This window comes from Corythoichthys intestinalis, chromosome 4 (assembly GCF_030265065.1).
Source record: "Corythoichthys intestinalis isolate RoL2023-P3 chromosome 4, ASM3026506v1, whole genome shotgun sequence".
NCBI classification, from domain to species: Eukaryota; Metazoa; Chordata; class Actinopteri; order Syngnathiformes; family Syngnathidae; genus Corythoichthys; species Corythoichthys intestinalis.
The window spans coordinates 40,864,608-40,884,603 of NC_080398.1; the positions used below are offsets into that span (position 1 = coordinate 40,864,608).

Here is a 19,996-nt window from a genome sequence, read left to right on the forward strand (position 1 = left end):
TGATAATGATCCTGATTATTTGAGTCAGGTGTCTTGGAGGAGGGAGAAATGGAAAACAACCTGCTCTTGCAACCCTCTTTAAAATAAACTGCTGTATTTTAAGCCAGAAGAACTGTTGTGCTTGATAGAACAATATGTCCATATGCTGCCATAGCAGATTCATGGCGCACTAAGCCTTCGAACTATTTTTAATTTGTCCGTTTTACCCTGAAAACCCCCGTTTACAGACGTCGCGCAACCGCTTTTGTTTCAACCTAGCCGTAAAAAGAAGGTAAGTAAATTAAGTAATTATATTTATTATTCAAAATGTCTGTCATTTTTAGCTTAGAATCATTAATTGATGTCTAAATTTTAGTTTAAAAAAAAAAACGACTTTAAAAAATTATTCACTCGCATATTTTAAACTTTTAAATTAATTACGTCACAATGAAAAAGTTGGCGTCTGTAAAAAAGTCACGGATATCTACCTCACAACTATCGCTTAATTGTATTTTTTTTGTTTCTGTCGCATTTTCCCCGATATGTTAAATGATAAATAATCAATCCAACAACACACTAAGTGGGTCTGGCGTGCCACGAAAAATGCGCATGCTGAAAAGCACCTCATACCCACTGTGAAGTATGGGGGTGGGTCAGTGATGCTGTGGGGCTGTTTCGCTTCCAAAGGCCCTAGGAACCTTGTTAGGGTGCATGGCATCATGAATGCTTTGAAATACCAGGACATTTTCAATCAAAATCTGTTGCCCGAAAGCTGAAGATGGGTCGTCACTGGGTCTTTCAGCAAGACAATGACCCTAAACATATGGCCAAATCTACACAGAAATGGTTCACCAGACACAAAATCAAGCTTGTGAAACATTATAGAAGATTAGGTGCTGTTTTGTTGGCAAAAGGGGGTTGTACAAAGTATTAACACCAGGGGTGCTAATAATTTTGACACACATTATTTGATGTCAAAAAATTATTTCTTTATGTGGGATTTTTTTCCCCACTGAATAAATGCACTTGTATTGAAGGTCGGATTTTTCTCTTTTATTCCATTAAGGTCCCGTATTATTTGAATAACAAAAAAATATTAGAAGCTAAAAAACACATCTTAACCAGGGGTGCTAATAATGGCGTACCGCAAGCAACACGTCACTTCCGCTCATTAATATTCATGACATTAGCTACTGTTGCTAAGTAGGGACATTCAACCGTTTGTCCCTAATAGGAAATGAATGGGAATCGTGTACGAAGGAGATGTTTACAGAGCTAAACCTACCAATTCTCTCCGAAAATGATGTGCCTGGTTCCTAATTCACTGGCAATGATGATGTGGTCGAACATAAAAATGTTCAGTTAAAGAGATGGCTTGAGTGTTGAAGGCTGAAAAAGACTAAAAGAACGAGCCGACCTAAGGATAGCCTTCGCTTTTTTATCGACGCGACTGACAATGACATTTTCCTGTTTCAACAAGCTATCCTTTACCATCAGCCCTGTCTTTCTTATATATATCCTCTGGTTGTCCTACGTCTCTTACCGTTCTTGGGGGTAATTTAGTTAGCTTTGTGTAGCGATCGCAAATGCTACTCGGTGACAGCCATCGAACACTTTTAATTTTTTCCATTGTTAACAAATCTTAATTCTTTAACTTATTTACACTTCTTCCTTACTAAATTAGTTTTTTTTTTACAACAGAAAATGTCACAGTGGCAGTCAGATACCATTTTAATTCTTCTTAGGTCATTCATTGTCAGACAGAAGCAGCGCCCGGCATGTCACGCCAAAAAATAAGTTAAAAATATCAAAATGGCTTACCTCTTTGTCCTCTGAAAGACAATGCCAACCCAACGAAGTGTTTACTGCATAAATGTTTACTGCCGAGCTGGCGTTAAAAGTCCGCGCAAGTTGATTCAGTCTTCACATTTTCTGCTCTGAGTTTTTAGTTTCGGGAAACGTATGAAGAAAACATCCTTCATATGTCGTAATGTCTAGAGTCGTTTCTACAAGTTCCAAAAAAGCAATGTGTGATCAGCATGCTTGTTTTTGAAAGATTACCGGAGAAAAGTAGCAGATTTTCCATTGCTTCTATGCGAGGGCGGGTCTAAAATGTCCCACTTCTACTCTACTTCCGCTTTACGATGCGACGTCACAGTCTAAAAATATTATGCGTGCGGTACGCCATTGTGACACACATTATTTGATGTCAAATAATTATTTCTTTATGTGGGATTTTTTCCCCACTGAATAAATGCACTTGTATTGAAGGTTGGATTTTTCTCTTTTTTTCCATTAAGGTCCCATATTATTTGAATTTAAAAATATATATTAGAAGCTAAAAAACACATCTTAACCAGGGGTGCCAATAATTATGGAGGGCACTGTACAATAGTCCAATCTAAGAAAAATGAATGCATGAATAAGCTTTTCAATTTCATGTTTATTCAAAATCCCCTTATTCTGGCTATATTTTTTTTTAGGTAGTAATACTTTAGATGGCTGCCAAATTTTAGGTCTGGGTCAATAATTACGCCAAGATTTCTGACTTAATTTTTAGCTGAGAATGACATTGTGCCAAGGTGCTGGCTGATCTTTGAGCTTTCCTTCTTTGGCCTAAAAATGATCACCTATATACAGTGTTGGGCACGTTACTTTAAAAAAGTAATTAGTTACATTACTCACTACTTCTTCCAAAAAGTAACTGAGTTAGTAACTGAATTACTCTATAGTAAAAGTAACTAGTTACCAGGGAAAGTAACTATTTCCGTTACTTTAAAAAGAACTTGTTGTATGTCAAAGAATTTGAAATTTTCTGAGCAGTATTCGAGTCAGTGGAATAGAGAAGAACAGACGGGTAGTTAACTTGTTAGGTGCTTCAGCAGATTTGAATTGCTTACCACGGATGTCGACAAAAGCTTTGCCCCGGGACATAAATTACACATTACATGCAGTTTCTTTCCTTTAATTTCGACAAACTTGAAATAGTGTCTATATCTCCACCTCTTAAAGGACAATTCTTCTTCTGAATGCTCTGCCATCCCGACCCTGTGCATCTGTTTTGCGTGTGTGTGTTTGCCGCACGCGCTGTTCCGGTTGTGAAATCACCGGCTCTGATTGGCTTACCACGACACATGACTCTAACCCTCAGCCAATCACAATCACTTCCATCACATCTCTCGAGGGGCAGCATTCAGGTAGGCTTGTTTCCCGACAATTTACGTCACCTTCAAAGCGTCTGCCGTCCTCATTGGCTTACCACGACACATGACTCCAACCCTCAGCCAATCACAATCACTTCCATCACATCCCTCGAGGGGCAGCATTCAGGTAGGCTCGTTTCCCGACAATTCACGTTACCTTCAAAGCGTCTGCCGTCCTCAAGATGGAAGCAGAATTATTGCTGGCTGACAGTCGGAGATGGGAACGAGGCTAGCATCAGGTGTAGCAAACAACCAAACTTTGGAAAGCATTGTCTAATTGAATGAGCAGGGACAAACAGCTTGGAGTCAAAAGTACGTGCGCTATTCTCGAACCTGAACGCACCCCAAGTCTTGGATGACAAATCAATAGAGCAGAGAGTCGACTCGACGCGGCTGGTAGTTTCTTCAATTTATTCAGAGTAAGTAACGCACCGCTTTTGACCGTCAGTAAAGCTAACGGCATTGTAACGGCGGAAAAATTAGTTAGATTACCCCGTTACTGAAAAAATAACGCCGTTACGTAACGGCGTTATTTATAACGGCGTTACTCCCAACACTGCCTATATATGTTAAAAGGGTTAAAGACCCCACAAAAGTACCCATTTTAATCTAGGCTAGGCTTCAAGACAAACACAATCTAAAAAAAGACAGCTCTTATCCTGATTGGAAATCTAATTTATTCCAAAGAGATTGATGCTCCCTGTAAGAAGCTTCCTTTATGCCGTAGGGGCATCTGTACGTTGCCACGGCGATGGAGGTCCAGCGGCTGCCGTTGGCCGACTGCGGTCGCTATGGCGACACGTGTCGCGAGTGCATCCTCTCGCGGGATCCGTACTGCGGTTGGGACAAGGCCAGGAGGAGGTGCATCGCCATTCCGCCAGGATATAACGTCACGTCTGGGTATGTTGGCACACATCGTCATTGATTTTCAGTCACAATCATTGGAAACAAGGTTCATTTCTTTGAAATTTTGTTGTGCGACGGTCCAGAAATAACGTTTCAAGGTTAAGTGAGGGGGCTTGCACAGGTATCAATGTATTTACGAGATAGATGTTTTTCATACAGGTTTTAAGTCACATATCTTATGAAATATTCAGTTTTCATTTAATGTTTCCATCATTTCAATGTATTGATTAAAAACTAGGGCTGTCAAACGATTAAAATTTTTAATCACAGCTTAAAAATTAACTAATCGTAATTCATCGCAATTCAAACCATCTATAAAATATGTCATATTTTTCTGTAAATTACTGTTGAAATGGAAAGACAAGACGGATATAAACATTCAACATACTGTACATAAGTACTGTATTTGTTTATTATAACAATAAATCAACAAGATGGCATTAACATTCACATTCTGTTAAAGCGATCCATGGATAGAAAGACTTGTAGTTCTTAAAAGATAAATGTTAGTACAAGTTATAGAAATTTTATATTAAAGCCTCTCTTAATGTTTTCGTTTTTCATAAGATTTGTAAAATTTTCAATCAAAAAAATAATCTAGTAGCTCGCCATTGTTGATGTCAATAATTACAAAATCAGTCGCACCCAACCGCCAGCAGAGGGCAAAAAAACACAAAAAAAACCCACACGTTTTATGCGCGTTAATTGCGTCAAATATTTTAACTAGGGCTGTCAAAATTGTCGTGTTAACGGGCGGTAATTAATTTTTTAAATTAATCACGTTAAAATATTTGACGCAATTAATGCACATGCCCCGCTCAAACAGATTAAAATGACAGCAGTGTAATGTTGTTACTTGTTACTTGTTTTTTGTTGTTCGGCGCCCTCTGCTGGCGCTTGGGTCCAAATGATTTTATGGGTTTGAGCATGGTGTAATGACATCAACAATGGCGAGCTACTAATTTATTTTTCTATTGAAAATTTTACAAATTCTAATAAAACGAAAACATTAAGAGGGGTTTAATATAAAATTTCTATAACTTGTACTATCATTTATCTTTTAAGAACTACAATTTTTTCTATCCATGGATCGCTTTAAGAGAATGTTAATAATGTTAATGCCATCTTGTTGATTTATTGTTATAATAAACAAATACAGTACTTATGTACCCTATGTTGAATGTATATATCCGTGTTGTATCTTATCTTTTCATTCCAACAATAATTTACAGAAAAATATGGCATATTATACAGATGGTGTGAATTGCGATTAATTACGATTTATTAATTTTAAAGCTGTAATTAACTCGATTAAAAATTTTAATCTTTTGAAAGCCCTAATTTTAACATGATTAATTTTTAAAAAATAATTACCGCCCGTTAACGCGATAATTTTGATAGCCCTATTAAAAACCATTTAAAAAATCTCTTATTTATTATTAGTTTGTAGTCACTTACAGTATTTAATAAAGCTTGGCGGCCCGCTAAGCTTATAAAGCGGCTTTTCTACTGCATTCACAAGCTAAATTAGCTTTTTCTATCGTCAGTCGCCGTCAGTGGTGCTGGAACATGATTGATGATTATGAAGCAAAGAAATAAGGCAATTTTATTTTTCAAAGAAAAGTGAATGGAATCTTCATACTACTAAGGCTGTGCTACAGGGGAAGTTCACAATTTTTTCACAATAATTTAATGGCTTAATTTTCAAGTTGGCTGGAGTTTAATTAGTCGGTGGAATTGATTTCAACAAATTCCGGGCACTTTGTTAGTTATTTGTTAGTTGCAGGACACCCGATTAGCTAAGCTAGCGCGAGTCAATGGTGCTTGCTAGCATGCCAATAAAAAACGACATTAACAGTTGTAACTGTTCAAACAACACCCCTGGTTTAAGAGGACGTTCACAGTTAGAATTAGCATAATGCCAACGCGAACCCTATGCTAATGCTATGAGTTATATTTAGTGTGTGATGATCGATCAGCACAGGCTTTTAAAGGCTAAAGCAACATTGGCACAGCCTTGAGACTGGAGAGGACACTGCACTGATGAGGGGTGGTAGCATGTCACATGAGTGACACAACCAGATATTGCTACGATGCAGGCTAACTACACATAAAATGTTACACAATGTGAACATTTGACTCAAACTAATGCGCATTTTTTGCATTCGGCTAGTTATGTTTTAGTCTCCCAAAGTACATTTTTGGCTCGTTAGCGTCTCATCATAGTCAGGAAAAAAAGTGTTCTTTGACAAAATATTTTCATAATCATCATGGTCGACGAAAACAACAATGCTTAGCAGTGAAAAAAAAAAACGATGTGATACCACTTCGCCCTTCTTGCCTAGACAGCCTGTTCCCTGCAGAGCTGCTGGATTACAAATGCTATTGTTCATACAATGATGATTGACATTAGAGATTAACATAACATGGGAAATGATATAACAATTAGAGATGTCCCAATCGATCGGCATCCCGATCAATCTGGTCCGATCATGTCATTTTCAAAGTATCGGAATCGGCAAAAAAATATCGGACATGCCTTTTTTTAATATATATATATATTTTAATTAAATCGTTTTCTAATTGTATTTAACGTTACAGACATAATATGTTACACTCATCCAGAGTCTTTAGTTTAGGCTTAAGGTAAGGTAGTTATCAAATTTATCCCGATAACGGCGGTAATTAATTTTTTTGAAATGTATCACGTTAAAATATTTAATGCAATTAATGCATACGTTGCACGACCCACTCACGCATTGTCGCCTTCAATCTATAATGGCGCCGTTTTACCTATATATAGAGCTAAAAGGCAGCGTAAAATGAGTAGAGTGAATTTTGGCAGCCTTTGGAGCCTCTTTTTAATAGGCTAAAGCCTTACAATACCTCTCCCTACGATTAGAAGTATCATGGGAAGCAATGTGGGGAAGCAAGGTAGCAATTGATCTTTTTCTTAACACCTTATGTTATTTCCCAACGCAGAGAAGATATATGAATTGGTAGCACTACACACAGTCATGGTTCCACTTCCCATCATACATTTGGGTTGAATGGCTGCAGTATCATTTACTGAAAGCTCAACAAATACACTAGAAAGAATGTTAATAATGTAAATGCCATCTTGAGGATTTACTGTCATAATAAACAAATACAGTACTTATGTACTGTATGCTGAATGTAGTCGTCCGAGTTTTATTCATTTTTTTCTTAATGCATTGCCAAAATGTATATGATCGGGAAAAATTATCGGGAATGATTGGAATTGAATTGGGAGCAAAAAAAAGCAATCGGATCGGGAAATATCGGGATTGGCAGATACTCAAACTAAAACGATCGGGATCGGATCGGGAGCAAAAAACATGATCGGAACAACCCTAATTGACATGCAATGGTAAGTTTTAATAACTTTTATCCATCGGTGATTCTCATTTGTGCATATGTTGTTTTTTTGGCACTAGCAAGCACCATTGACTCGCACTACTTTAGCCACTCCAGAGCCCTGCAACAAACAAACTGCACCGAATTTGTTGAAATCAACTCCACCGATCAATCAAACCTCCGCTAACTCGAAAATTAAGCCTCATGTAAAAAAACTTCCACTTTTAGACTGCAGGCATATCTGGTTCCAATCGAATTCCTCCTCAAATCAGATTTCTACGGCTGTCTGTTCACACTATTTTTTAGTAAGTGGCCAAATCAGATCTGGTCCTATTCAGACTGGGCCACATTATTGACCCACCTGACAGGCCGCCGTGGCAACAAGGGCGTCATCTAGTGTAGATGTCATGAAAAGTCAAAATCAAACTGAGAAACAGCTTATCCATCTCAGATATGAAACTACCTCGCGTATGTGGTTTCAATCAGTCTTGCAAAAATCAGATTTCTGTGCTTTATGACTCTTCAGACAACAAAAGAGACATCCAGTTTCAATCTAAATAGGCTAAAAATCAGATTTTGACTGCCAGTCTTAAAAGAACAGTTAAAAAAAATAAATCGGAATTTACTCTGGCCTGAAAAGATCTGAGTGGTATTAAAATCAAACAAGCCCCGAGGGTTTCATTGTATTAGTGCACCACATATCAAATAGTACAAGTACTGTATACTTGCAGCACTTAAAAAGCATTTTTCCTGCTATAAGAGACACTAATATGCCCATTTTTGTTTCATTTGCATGCTTTACAGAGTACTTGCAGGTACCTAATTGCTTGCTGAGAGTGTTTAAGAGCTATTTGTCCTCTGTGTGTTCTCTTTCAACAGGACGCTTATTCAGAATTTGGACCAATCCAACTCGTCGGTTTGCGGGGAGGCTGCTGGTGAGCCCTTTATCTGCTCTCTGCTGCTCTCTGTATCTTAATTAAACCACGCGGTCCAAAGATGACTATCACTTAATTGAGTCCTAAACAGCTGCAGGCGGGATATTTTATTTTCTTGCATAGAAGCTAACTTCAGAGACTAGAATTGTAATCTTCAATGGTGGCGATATGCAATCTACTGTATCTATATGTATATACATATATATAACAAATCTTTTACTGTAATATCTCGTCTTACTTCAGAGGAATCATATTTTTTTAGTTGTTGCATGAACGCCGCATTAGGGCAGCCACGATTAATCGATAAATCTAAAAATAATTATTAAATTAATCGACAACTACAGTGGTACCTCTACATACGAAGTTAATCCGTTCCAGGACCTTGTTTGTAAGTCGAAATGGTCGTATGTCGAGCAGGATTTTCCCATAGGAATACATTATAATTCCATTAATTCGTTCCACAGCCCAAAAACCTTCACTAAATCCTTAAAAAATACTGCTGGTACTATTACAAATGGCAATTACACATAGCAAAACAAATAAATTATAAATCAAAATCGGAATAATAATAATAATAATAATAATAATTCCTGTATTAATGTAACGAATCGGGTTCTAATGTGGCGGACGTTTTTTGCTGACCCTGAACGCACCGCGGGGCTCACGTGCCAGAGACAGACCGGTGAGCTTGAGTTTCACTTTCACTTTGAATGTTTTCTTGAGAACACCTCAATTGCGGCAGACAGAAGGTGTTTTTGTTTTGAATAAGTTGTGAAATAAATGATAAAAACGTGGCGAAGTTGGCGATTTCTCTGGAGATGTTACCACAAAAGGAATTGTCAGCTTAATTTATAAAGACTGGCGAACGATGGTCATAGGAGGACCGTGGAGATGTATTTTTGAGCCATTTCACGGATGCCTACCCTACGCTCATATTTTTCTGTCATTTGCATCTTCATTTAGAAGGTAAGCGTCAACTTTTTCCTTGTTTCACCACCTGTACCAACCTTTTCTGAAACCAGTGTTGATTTGTCACACAAGAAAATCCGCCGTGCATTCGTCTGCGGTGCTGCCATTGTCGTCGTATTTCGAGCATGTCGTCGGATGTAGAAACAAATGGCGAGTCAAATTTTACGTCGGATGTCGAAAAGTTCGTGTGTCGAAGCGATCGTATGTAGAGGTACCACTGTATATTGCTGATGGTTGAACTTTTGAGATAATAAAAATAGTCCACATTTTTTCATTATACTTCTGATTGTGAATATATTTTTTAATTTTGTCTATTTGTAATAATCTAGTCATTATTTTTAAAATAGAAAAAACTACAAGGCAAAATAGTACATATTTATTTCTTAATTTTTATTGCTTTTATTTTATTAATTTAAAAAAATATTGAAATAACAGTAAATATTCTCTTAATAAAAAAAAATAATAAAACATGAATGCTTTTATGAAATTAATATGAAAATGAACAGTACAGGTAGGTACCAGGTTACGGCATACTTGACTTCTGCAATTTTAACTTTACAACGCCGGATTCTGCCATTTTGTCTCCAATCGTTTTTTTTTTTCTTTTTTCATTTTAAGTCGCATAAACAGTACCTTATTGTACCTCACAGTATCTTATTTTATTTTACTTCACTTTATTAAAATGACGTGTTCTGTCCTCACTAAACGTGAAATTGTTCATCATTACAGACATAAACAATTGGGCTTTTGTAATCTTTTTACTTCTCTCACTTTTGACAATTTGTAAAGCTGTAACACACACAGTATGTACACTTATGTTCAAAATAACACACATTTTAACAATAAAACACTTGACACAAAACAATTGGTGTTCAAACGTCCATCTAGTCATCTCTTAGATTAAATTAGCCTAATTAGCCTCACAAAAGTCCACTAGTTTAAATGCTAAGAATGCTAACGTATTTACAATTTTCATAGCAAATCGCTCACACTCAATTCTACAAACTGTAGCTGTAATTTTTTAAATTACAAATGCATGCAAAAACTTCAATTAGCTGAAACAACTTACAGCCTAATGTGGGCCAAACCAGAGCACAGCTGTCTGTTTTTCATTTTAGACGAGAGTGCTCCTCAGTCATAAGGTGACAGTCGAGCCAGACTCAACACTACCACTAGATGGCAGTGCATCTTTTATCATGAAACATTTTTTTTTTTTTTTACCTTTTGGATAGTTATTTTGGGGAACTTAAAGGTTTAATTTCAATTTACGCGGAAATTCCGTTTATGTCACCAGCTTGGAACTGAACTTGTTAATGACTCAGGGACTACCTGTACTTTTTTTGACATATTTAGTTTTTCTTTTTTTTAGAATAATTTAAATGAAAATAGTATTTTTTAAAATCTATTTTATCAATGTTTTTTTATATTTATATATTTTATCTCATATGAAATTAATATTAATTAATTAATATTAATATTGATTTAATTGCATTTTTAAACATTTTTAATTTAAAAAAACTCTATATTCTCTTTTTAGTCATATTTTAAATGTTTTTATGTAATAATGCAATAATAAAAAGCGCACAAGTACAGTAATTTTTCTTTATATTTTTAACTTCTTTTTTTTTTCCCCGAATCAATTTATTTTCTAATTTAAAAAAAAATTTGGGGCTCCAATTCACCTTTCTAGCCGAATTGTAAAGCCCACAATTACAAAACTGATTTGAACTAATTTTTCACGAACCAATTAGCGAATATCAAGGAAACGGTCAGCAATTAATCAACTATTGAAATAATCGTTTGAGTCAGCCAGCCCTACTCCGCGTTCATATTTATAGTCTTTATTTTATAGTTGAACAAGACATTTCATTGACAGCGTTCAGTCCTCCCGTTGTATATTGACGCACTGCAGTTGCTGTGACAGCTAAAGTCAATGTATTTTAAAACAGCGAAGGCGCTTTATTTGCTCTACTGCTTTTTCTTCAACTCAATGACTCTTTTCTGCCCGTAAAGCCTGTTCGGAGCAGGAAAAGCAATTAAAGAGCTGTCTGTACAAATAGCAGACTATTGTTCAAGCTAAAGGGAAAATATTGCCTCTGTTTTTAGGTGATAAGTCATAAAAAAGAGAGAAATGCATTTAGTTGAAGCACCGGAAAATTTTTGCCATTAGTCATACAAAAGCTGAATGTATTCATTATTTTTAACAATTCAATACAGGTCCCAAGTGTCTTGACTCAATGGCCGCCATTGAGTGCGATAGATTCGTTCATTCGCTGCCAGGCTCCTGGTTGAAATAGATTGGACGTCTATAAGTGATTCTTTTAAAGGTCTTTTTTTTTATTTCCATTTTAAGTTATTTTATCTTTTTTTTTATAATTTATGCAGCATTTTCAAATAGTCTTTTTTTGAGGGATTTTGATGAGTAATGCCACTCCAGCTCCATTGTCATATTCGTTAGAGCAGTGTTTTTCAACCGGTGTGCTGCGGTACACTAGTGTGCCGTGAGAGATCGTCAGGTGTGCCGCGAGAAATTATCCAATGTTGCTTTTGTTTTTTTTTCCCGAATCGTCGGGCGGAGTTGCAGTAGGAAGGAAGGAGTAGGTAGAAAGTTCTCCGTCGTGTGCAGATGAGCGAGGTATTGCTTGTGTCGCGTTCAAGAACGGCTCGGATTTCTAGCCATCAGCGACCTTGCTGTCCGCGACAATGTGGACCCCAGCACGTCTACTGCACATCATATGGTTAGACTCGTCATGTGTCGATATACTCGACAGTGTCCTTTCTATTTTATCCATATGTGACGACCGCCCCCCTGTGTTTTATTCCAACACATTGTTGAGGAGCGCAAGGTGGCTAATGGATAGAAATCCGAGCAGTTTTTGAACGCTAAACAAGCAGCACACGTGCAGCAATTTAGCATTGCCATGGTACCAAGCAAGTTAAAACGTCATCTTCAAACGAAACACCCGTCACTTCAAAACAAGTCGATGGACTATTTTGTTCGCCTTCGTGAAAACAAAGACATACAGGCAACTTTTTGGATAAAAACTACAAAGGTAAATAAGAAAGCCAGTTACCATGTTGCTGAACTTGTTGCTAAATCCAAAACGTCCCAAACCACGAAAAAGACATTAATACTACCCGCCTGCAAAGCCATTGTCTGCGAGATGCTCAACTCTGATGTGGTTAAAGACATTGCTCAAGTCCCCGTCTGTTAATTCTGAGCTTTTTCAACCCTAACTGCTATAAAATAAAAATAAAAACAGAGAAATATTGAGAGCTGTTGACGAAGGATATAAACTTTGTGTGAATCTAAACAGGCTCAAGTTTCACACTGAGTAAGTATACATACTGAAAGATTAATTTATAAATATACTGTACAGAAAATAATTTAGGAACATTTTTGGCTTGTGGTGTGCCGCAAGATTTTTTTCCAATGTAAAAATGTGCCGTGACTCAAAAGAGGTTGAAAAACACTGGGTTAGAGAACGTGTAAAATGGAAGTCACGAGCAGAAATGTGGAAGTAAAGCAGTAGTATCTGCCGTAGTACCTCAGAAACCTCTCTATAAGTATATATATATATATATATATATATATATATATATATATTAGGGCTGTCAAATGATTAAAATTTTTAATCGAGTTAATTACAGCTTAAAAATTAATTAATCGTAATTATCGCAATTAATCGCAATTCAAACCATCTATAAAATATCCCATATTTTTCTGTAAATTATATATATATTCTGTAAAATAAATTGTTGGAATAGAAAGATAAGACACAAGATGGATATATACATTCAACATTCGGTACATAAGGACTGTAGTGGGCATTTCACTCTACTGTCATTTAAATCTGTCTATGCTGTCCTCACTCCGAAGCGTCTACTTTTTCCAAAGCTAGACAGCTAGTGAACGACGCCTTAATAATCAGACTTCTTCCTTTTTCATCTGATTTATTAATAAAATGGCCTCAAACCATTGTCCTCTTTAGACCGTCGTAAAACTACAAAATAAAAGTACACAAGCATTGCATTAGCAACAACGTTAGCTTAGCACGCTACACAGGTTCACTAAACAAAAACAAAACGCGTCTCATACAAAAAATATAACATTTTGCTTACTAACATAATATGTACATTCTTTACAACAACCATACTTACGGACAAATCTTGTCTAAGGATCATATAAGTACAACATTGCAACGTAGGCGTCAGCCCGAGACGTCGTGCAGCCATATTGAACAAGCAAGAAAACAATAAACCATGTCGCAAAGCGATCACAAGAGTTCGCTGTTAGACAGCACAAAAAGCCTTGCTGTAAAACTTACCAAAAGGCAGAATACTGTCTGAGCGGGACATGTGCGTTAATTGCGTCAAATATTTTAACGTGATTAATTAAAAAAATTAATTACCAATTATTTTTGAAAATTAATCACGTTAAAATATTTGACGCAATTAACGCACATGTCCCGCTCAGACAGATTCAAATGACAGCAGTGTAAGGTCCGCTTGTTACTTGTTTTTTGGTGTTTGCCGCCCTCTGCTGGCGCTTGATGAGTACAGCACCCTCAGAATTGTGTAATTATTGACATCAACAATGCCGAGCTACTAGTTTAGTTTTTGATTGAAAATTTTACAAATTTTAATCAAACGAAAACATTAAGAGGGGTTGTAATATAAAATTTCTATAACTTGTACTTAGTCCTGTTGCGATAACAAATTTTAGTGGGCGATAAATTATCTCATAAATTATTGCGATATGCGATATTATTGCCCCCCCCCCTCAAAAAAAAAAAACGATTTACAATAACGCAGTGAGAATACAGTATATTTTAATAGACCAACAACACACATTTACACTGTAGTGTGAACTAATTTCTTCACATGCCAAATAGGGTCACAAGTAAAGTAATTAAACATTGTCCACCAAATAAAGCATGAAAAAAATAATTTATATGTTGTATATTTGACAAAATAATCGCGTTTCCGAAGTTCGAGCCTGAAAGGGGACGAACCCGGAAGTGATACGTCACACCGGGAACAGCGTTGGCAGCTCCATACATACGGCCGCCATACAAAGCCCTTCAAACAATGATTCAAACAGCGATATAGGCGATAGACCGAGCGCAAGGGAGGAGATCCAAGTTTTTGAAGAGTTGGAGGAAGAAGAGGAGCTTGGAATTTTATGTTGGATCTAACATGTATTAGCCAGACGCTAATCAGAATGCAAACAGTGTGCCTAGACTACCTGACATGGAATAGATACAAGACCCATCGAGATTACAACATTGGTAAGATATAGACTGTTATTATTTTTATGATTTGAAGATGCAGGCATTTGCACATAATGTTATATTTTTGTCTATCTGATGACATCGTTAAAAAAAATAATAATCAGACTTCATGTTCATTTTGGCAGATCCGGCAGCTCTCCTGCATATAAAATAATAATATAAAAATGTTGGGGGGAAAGAAGGAGATGAGTCTTCGATGGCTTTCTCCACTTTATTGTGGCAACAATAAGAAAACAAAATAATAGCGGACTGCCGCCACATTCGACCGCAAAGTTTTGCTTCTCGCCGATCTCTTCGCCTCCCACTCCAGCGTCTCTTAAACGGATTGTGCAAAGTATCTTGTTATGAGCTTTTTGTTTACAAAAGTATCGAACACACGACGCGCTGACAACCTTGTCTCTTTTTTAACACATGGAACAGTTCTTATGGAAAAGTTAGAACACAGCTCGGCACAGCTCTCGGCAGGAATTGGCGTCTAATGGCGTGAGGAAATGTAGTTTTTTCACACAAGCGAACAGATTACAAAGCACCACTTCAGTGTTGTCCCGAGACTACATTTCCCATGATTCACTGCGTGACCTGCGCGCTCGCTGATTCGCTGCGAGATTGACTCAATGGCTACACTAAACAAACACGCTATTTTTCAGCTGTCACCTGTCAGCGGCTCTCATAAAACACAAACTAGAAGCCTATCATGCGATCACCGTGAACGCTGAACCGTCCATAAGCAATGCAATGCTTGAAGCATGAAGGTGGAAATACATAATACAAATACAAATAAATGTGCACAAACTAACCGGCGGTGTGCGTCTCTTACAGCAACGTGACCGTGAATTACCGCGACGCCGACCCGTTTATATGCACATCCACACCCGTTTCCCGATTGACAGTGGATTAACCCTTTCGGACATGATCGTAGATGACGCACAATTTAAACACGCTTAACCTAGCGAACGCAACAACAACTATGATCGGGGATTTCCACGAGTTAACTTTCGGCTAACGTCGCTAGCTTATACTGTTCAATTCCACAACAGTAGGCAGCTATGCTTTGACAAAGTCATCAGTCATCTATCCAAAAATCACACTTACTTTTTGGCAAATCCTTGATCATAAGCAGACCGGTTAAGGAAGCAGGCATCTTCGAAGTGTTTGCAGCAGAGAACACTACTCGATGATGGCGTGAAATTAATTCGCTTCGTGCGAACGAAAGATGTCCATTTACGTGCCCTGCTATCCTTTGGCCACTCATACAACTTTTCGTTTGAGCGAGAACAAAACATCGCCACACACCGCTGTGGCATCTTACCGAGAAGCAATGCAACAAACAATACTGTTCTTTGGTGGACTTCCCTCGCATGTCTAGGTGTGACGTAATTTCCGAAGATTTCCGAAGATTGCCGAAGAAAAGCATTTTCGTTGTCAAGGGTGTTGCTATGGGTTAAACAAAGAATCTGGAAGGGTTGCGTTAAAAAAAATAATGAAAATATGCTTATAATTGTTTAGCCATTGATATTATTCAAAAACATGGTTGGCCAACCTTACTTCAAAGTTCCCCTTTAAACACAATAAATGTTTTCTTTTAAATTCAAAAATACCTTTTAAGAAATCACAACTAAAAACAATAGACCATGCCTCTTTCAAGTAAAATTCAACAATATTAAAACCGCACAGAAACACATAATAAAATGTCTTTTTTCAAGAAAAAATAAAATTGCACTTAATAACTGAAGCATTTAGGCACTCAGGTCTAAAGTTGCAGTAACAGTAATTGCACTTCAACTACAACAGAGAAAAATAGACTAAGTTGCAGTAACAAAAATTTGGCTCCAAAAGGTATCAAATAACACTAAACAGAGGTAAAACGGTCTCATTATTTATTTATTTTCCCTTCAGGCATGACAAATCCAAACAAACATACAGCATTTATATGTGTTTACAATTAATTCAACCCGAAAAGAAAAGGGCTGACGGGAGAAGCCGAAGCTTATTGAAACCCGTCCCCAGTATACCATAAAGGTTGTAAAAATGTCAAATTTTTGACATTCAGATTTCATAATAAAATGCATCCTTCGCCTTCGAGTGTCTGTGTCCTTTTCCCAAATTACTTCAGCAATGTAGCAGACTTCACTTTCCGTGAGGGAACCTATTTTGCGCGGTGTCGTCTGTATTTCTCACATCAGGCGAACACTCTAATTGTCAATTAACGTGACGAGGAGGCTCCGCTTGTTGCGATGCAGTTTTCCTACTAAGCAGTGAAAACTGGAGAGGGTGATAGTGTTTCAAATGAGCATGTAGATTTTTTCTGTTGGCCATCTTTGTTGAAACAACCTCCAGACCCGTTTTGCAGACTGGTTCGTCCTCTTCCTCACTCCGCTCACTCATTGCTGTGCGCCGACAGTGCACTCGGCCCTGCCTCCCTCCATTGAATGACGGTCACTCAAACTCAAATATGTAAAACGAACATACCCAGAAGTCAATAAAACAGAGTCCTCGTCGCAGCATGTTGCGTAGTTGGCAACAAGGAAGCTGAACTTTAAACAGCGCTGTCAAGCACGTCTGCCACACATCTGCCGCAAGCACGTGCACGCGAGGCGATAAATCGCAGCGGGAAAATTACCATCTTCATTTTTATATACCGCGCGATAAATGGAATTATATTGCGACAGGCTTACTTGTATTAACATTTATCTTTTAAGAACTACAAATCTTTCTATCCATGGATCGCTTTAACAGAATGTTAATGTTAATGCCATCTTGTTGATTTGTTATAATAAACAAATATAGTACTTATGTACAGTATGTTGAATGTATATATCCGTCTTGTGTCTTATCTTTCCATTCCAACAATAGTTTACAGAAAAATATGGCATATTTTATAGATGGTTTGAATTGCGATTAATTACGATTAATTCATTTTTAAGCTGTGATTAACTCGATTAAAAATTGTAATCGTTTGACAGCCCTAATATATATATATATATATATATATATATATATATATATAAATAGATTTTCAAGTACACCTACTTAGTACAGTGTATTTACGGGGAAGTACACAACCATTTGTTTATCTCTTCCAGCCCTTAAGCTACGCCGCACCTCCCCTAAAGAGGTGGTGGTGCCGTTCAACACCTCCGTCTTCCTGCCCTGCCGGGTGCGCTCCTTCCACGCCAGCTATCGCTGGGAGAAGGACAACTGCATCAAGAACTACCCCTGCCTATTCTCCGGCGACTTCTGCGTCCTGGGCCCGGCGGTAGACACGCCCCTGAAGGAGGGCATCTTCCGCTGTATGGCCACCGAGGACGGCTTCAAGGTGGAGGTGGTGTCCTTCAAGCTGGTCAACGGCGGCCGGCCGCCGGCCTCCGTCGTAGGGCTGTCACTGCTGCTCGCCGCGGCCGCTCTCTGGCTTCATTAGCTGCAACTAGCACTAACCACGTATCCTTAATGACTCCCACTTAACAGGAAATCCGCGGGAGGTTTGGTTCACAGGGCATTTGGTAATGAGGTACCGTTTAAAAAAGGGTGATTCGCAAATTGAAGTCCCTAGTTTGAAAAAACAACATACCAAATAACCTTTCATTCTGAATTCATTGGCTGCCATTGGCTAGGTCACTTCCTGTTAATTTTGGTTTACTGAACAGGATGGGACTCAAGAACGTCCCCAAATCACTCAAAATCAATAGGAAGCAACCTGTAAATGCCCTTAAATCAACTGTAAGTGACATGTAAATGCCCACAAAAGCTCTGGTGTCAGTGCTATTGACGGCGCTAGACGTCCAATCTAGTCAAAATGAATTGGACGTCTACCGCCGTCAATGGCAGTCAGTGAGCTAACGTAGACACTACAGGTAGTCCCCTGGTTACAAACTACTTCCATTCCTACGCAGGCGATGTAACCCGAATTTCCGCATATAGCGGAATTAACCCTTTAAAAATTCTAAAAAACAATCGAAAAATTCCAAAAGGATTTTTTTTTTTTTTTTTTAATAGTGGAGGATACACTGCCATCTGGTGGCATTGTTGGGTCTGGCTGGACTGTCGTTCATTAATGCTTCCATACAGGAGCACTCAGCCATCTCACATGGATAAAGGATGGCTGCGCTCCGGTTTGGCCTACATTAGACTAAGTTGTTTCAGCTAATATATGTTTGTGTATGCATTTTTAATTAAGCTTAGAGCTACAGTTTGTAGAGGTACGTGTGAGCGATTTGCGATGAGAATTGTAAATACGTTAGCATTCGTAGCATTTAAACTAGCGGACTTTTGTGGGGCAAATTAGGGTAATTTAATTGACTAAATTTACATATTGATCAGAGTAAAGTAGAAAATATGATACTGTGAGGTACAATTAGGTAATGACTGTGCGACAAAAAAAAAAAAAAAAAGACTGAAGACAAAATGGTGGAAGAGACTCCGGCATCGTAAAGTTAAAATCGCGTAAATCAAGTATGTTGTGACCCGGGGACTACCTGTATTCTAATGGAAGATTTATGTATATTTTTATTACAGATAGTCCCGGGTTACGACGGACTCGACTTACGCTATTTCGACTTTACGACGTCGGAGTCTCGTCCGCCATTGTTTCCAGTCTTTTTTTTTTTTTTTTTAAGCTACGTAAAGAGTACCTAATTGTACCATACAGTATCTTATTTTTAATTTTATTAACTTGACTAAACGTGAAGTTGTTCAGCTTGACGGACAGCAATTAAGGCAATTGTGGTTTTTGGGCTTTTTCCGTCCTTCACTTTTGAGAATTTGTAAAGCTGTAGCACACATATGTACACTTATGTTCAAAACGACAAGCATTTTAACAAAAAAAAAAAACACAAAACAATTGGTGTTTAAACGTCTGATAAAAATGTAAATTTAGTAGATTAAATTAGACTAATTTGCCTAGCAAAAGTCCGCCAGCCTAAATGCTACAAATGCTAACGCAGCTACAGTTTTCATAGCAAATCGCTCACACATAACTCAACAAACTGTAGCTCTAAACTTTATTACAAATGAATACACAAACATATATTAGCTTAAAAAACTTATAGAGGCCATACTAGGAGGCAGCTGTCCTATATCCATGTCAGACGAGTCTCCTACTCAGTCATAGAAGCCAAGGCGACAGTCCAGCAACACGTTACGATGCCACCAGAGGGCAGTGTATCCTCCATCATTAAACAAAATAAAATACTTTTGGACTTTTTGGATAGTTATTTTTGAAGGGTTAATTCTGATTTATGTGGAAATTCGGGTTAAGTCGCCAACGTAGAAACGGAACTCGTTTGTAACCTGGGGACTAGATGGATTATATTTTTAAACAGTGACACCTCCAAGA

General features: G+C 37.7%; 1 protein-coding gene across 1 annotated transcript in view; it reads left to right on the forward strand.

Annotated features, from left to right (window-relative positions):
* LOC130914340 (semaphorin-7A-like) overlaps positions 1-19,260 on the forward strand; it is a 64,430-nt gene extending 45,170 nt beyond the window's left edge. The window contains exons 12-14 of the mRNA XM_057833418.1: positions 3,910-4,082; positions 8,346-8,401; positions 17,748-19,260. Coding sequence (XP_057689401.1) covers positions 3,910-4,082; positions 8,346-8,401; positions 17,748-18,082 — 564 coding nt within the window. The 3' untranslated portion in view covers positions 18,083-19,260. The remainder of the gene's footprint in view (positions 1-3,909; positions 4,083-8,345; positions 8,402-17,747) is intronic.
* The last annotated feature ends 736 nt before the right edge of the window (positions 19,261-19,996 follow it).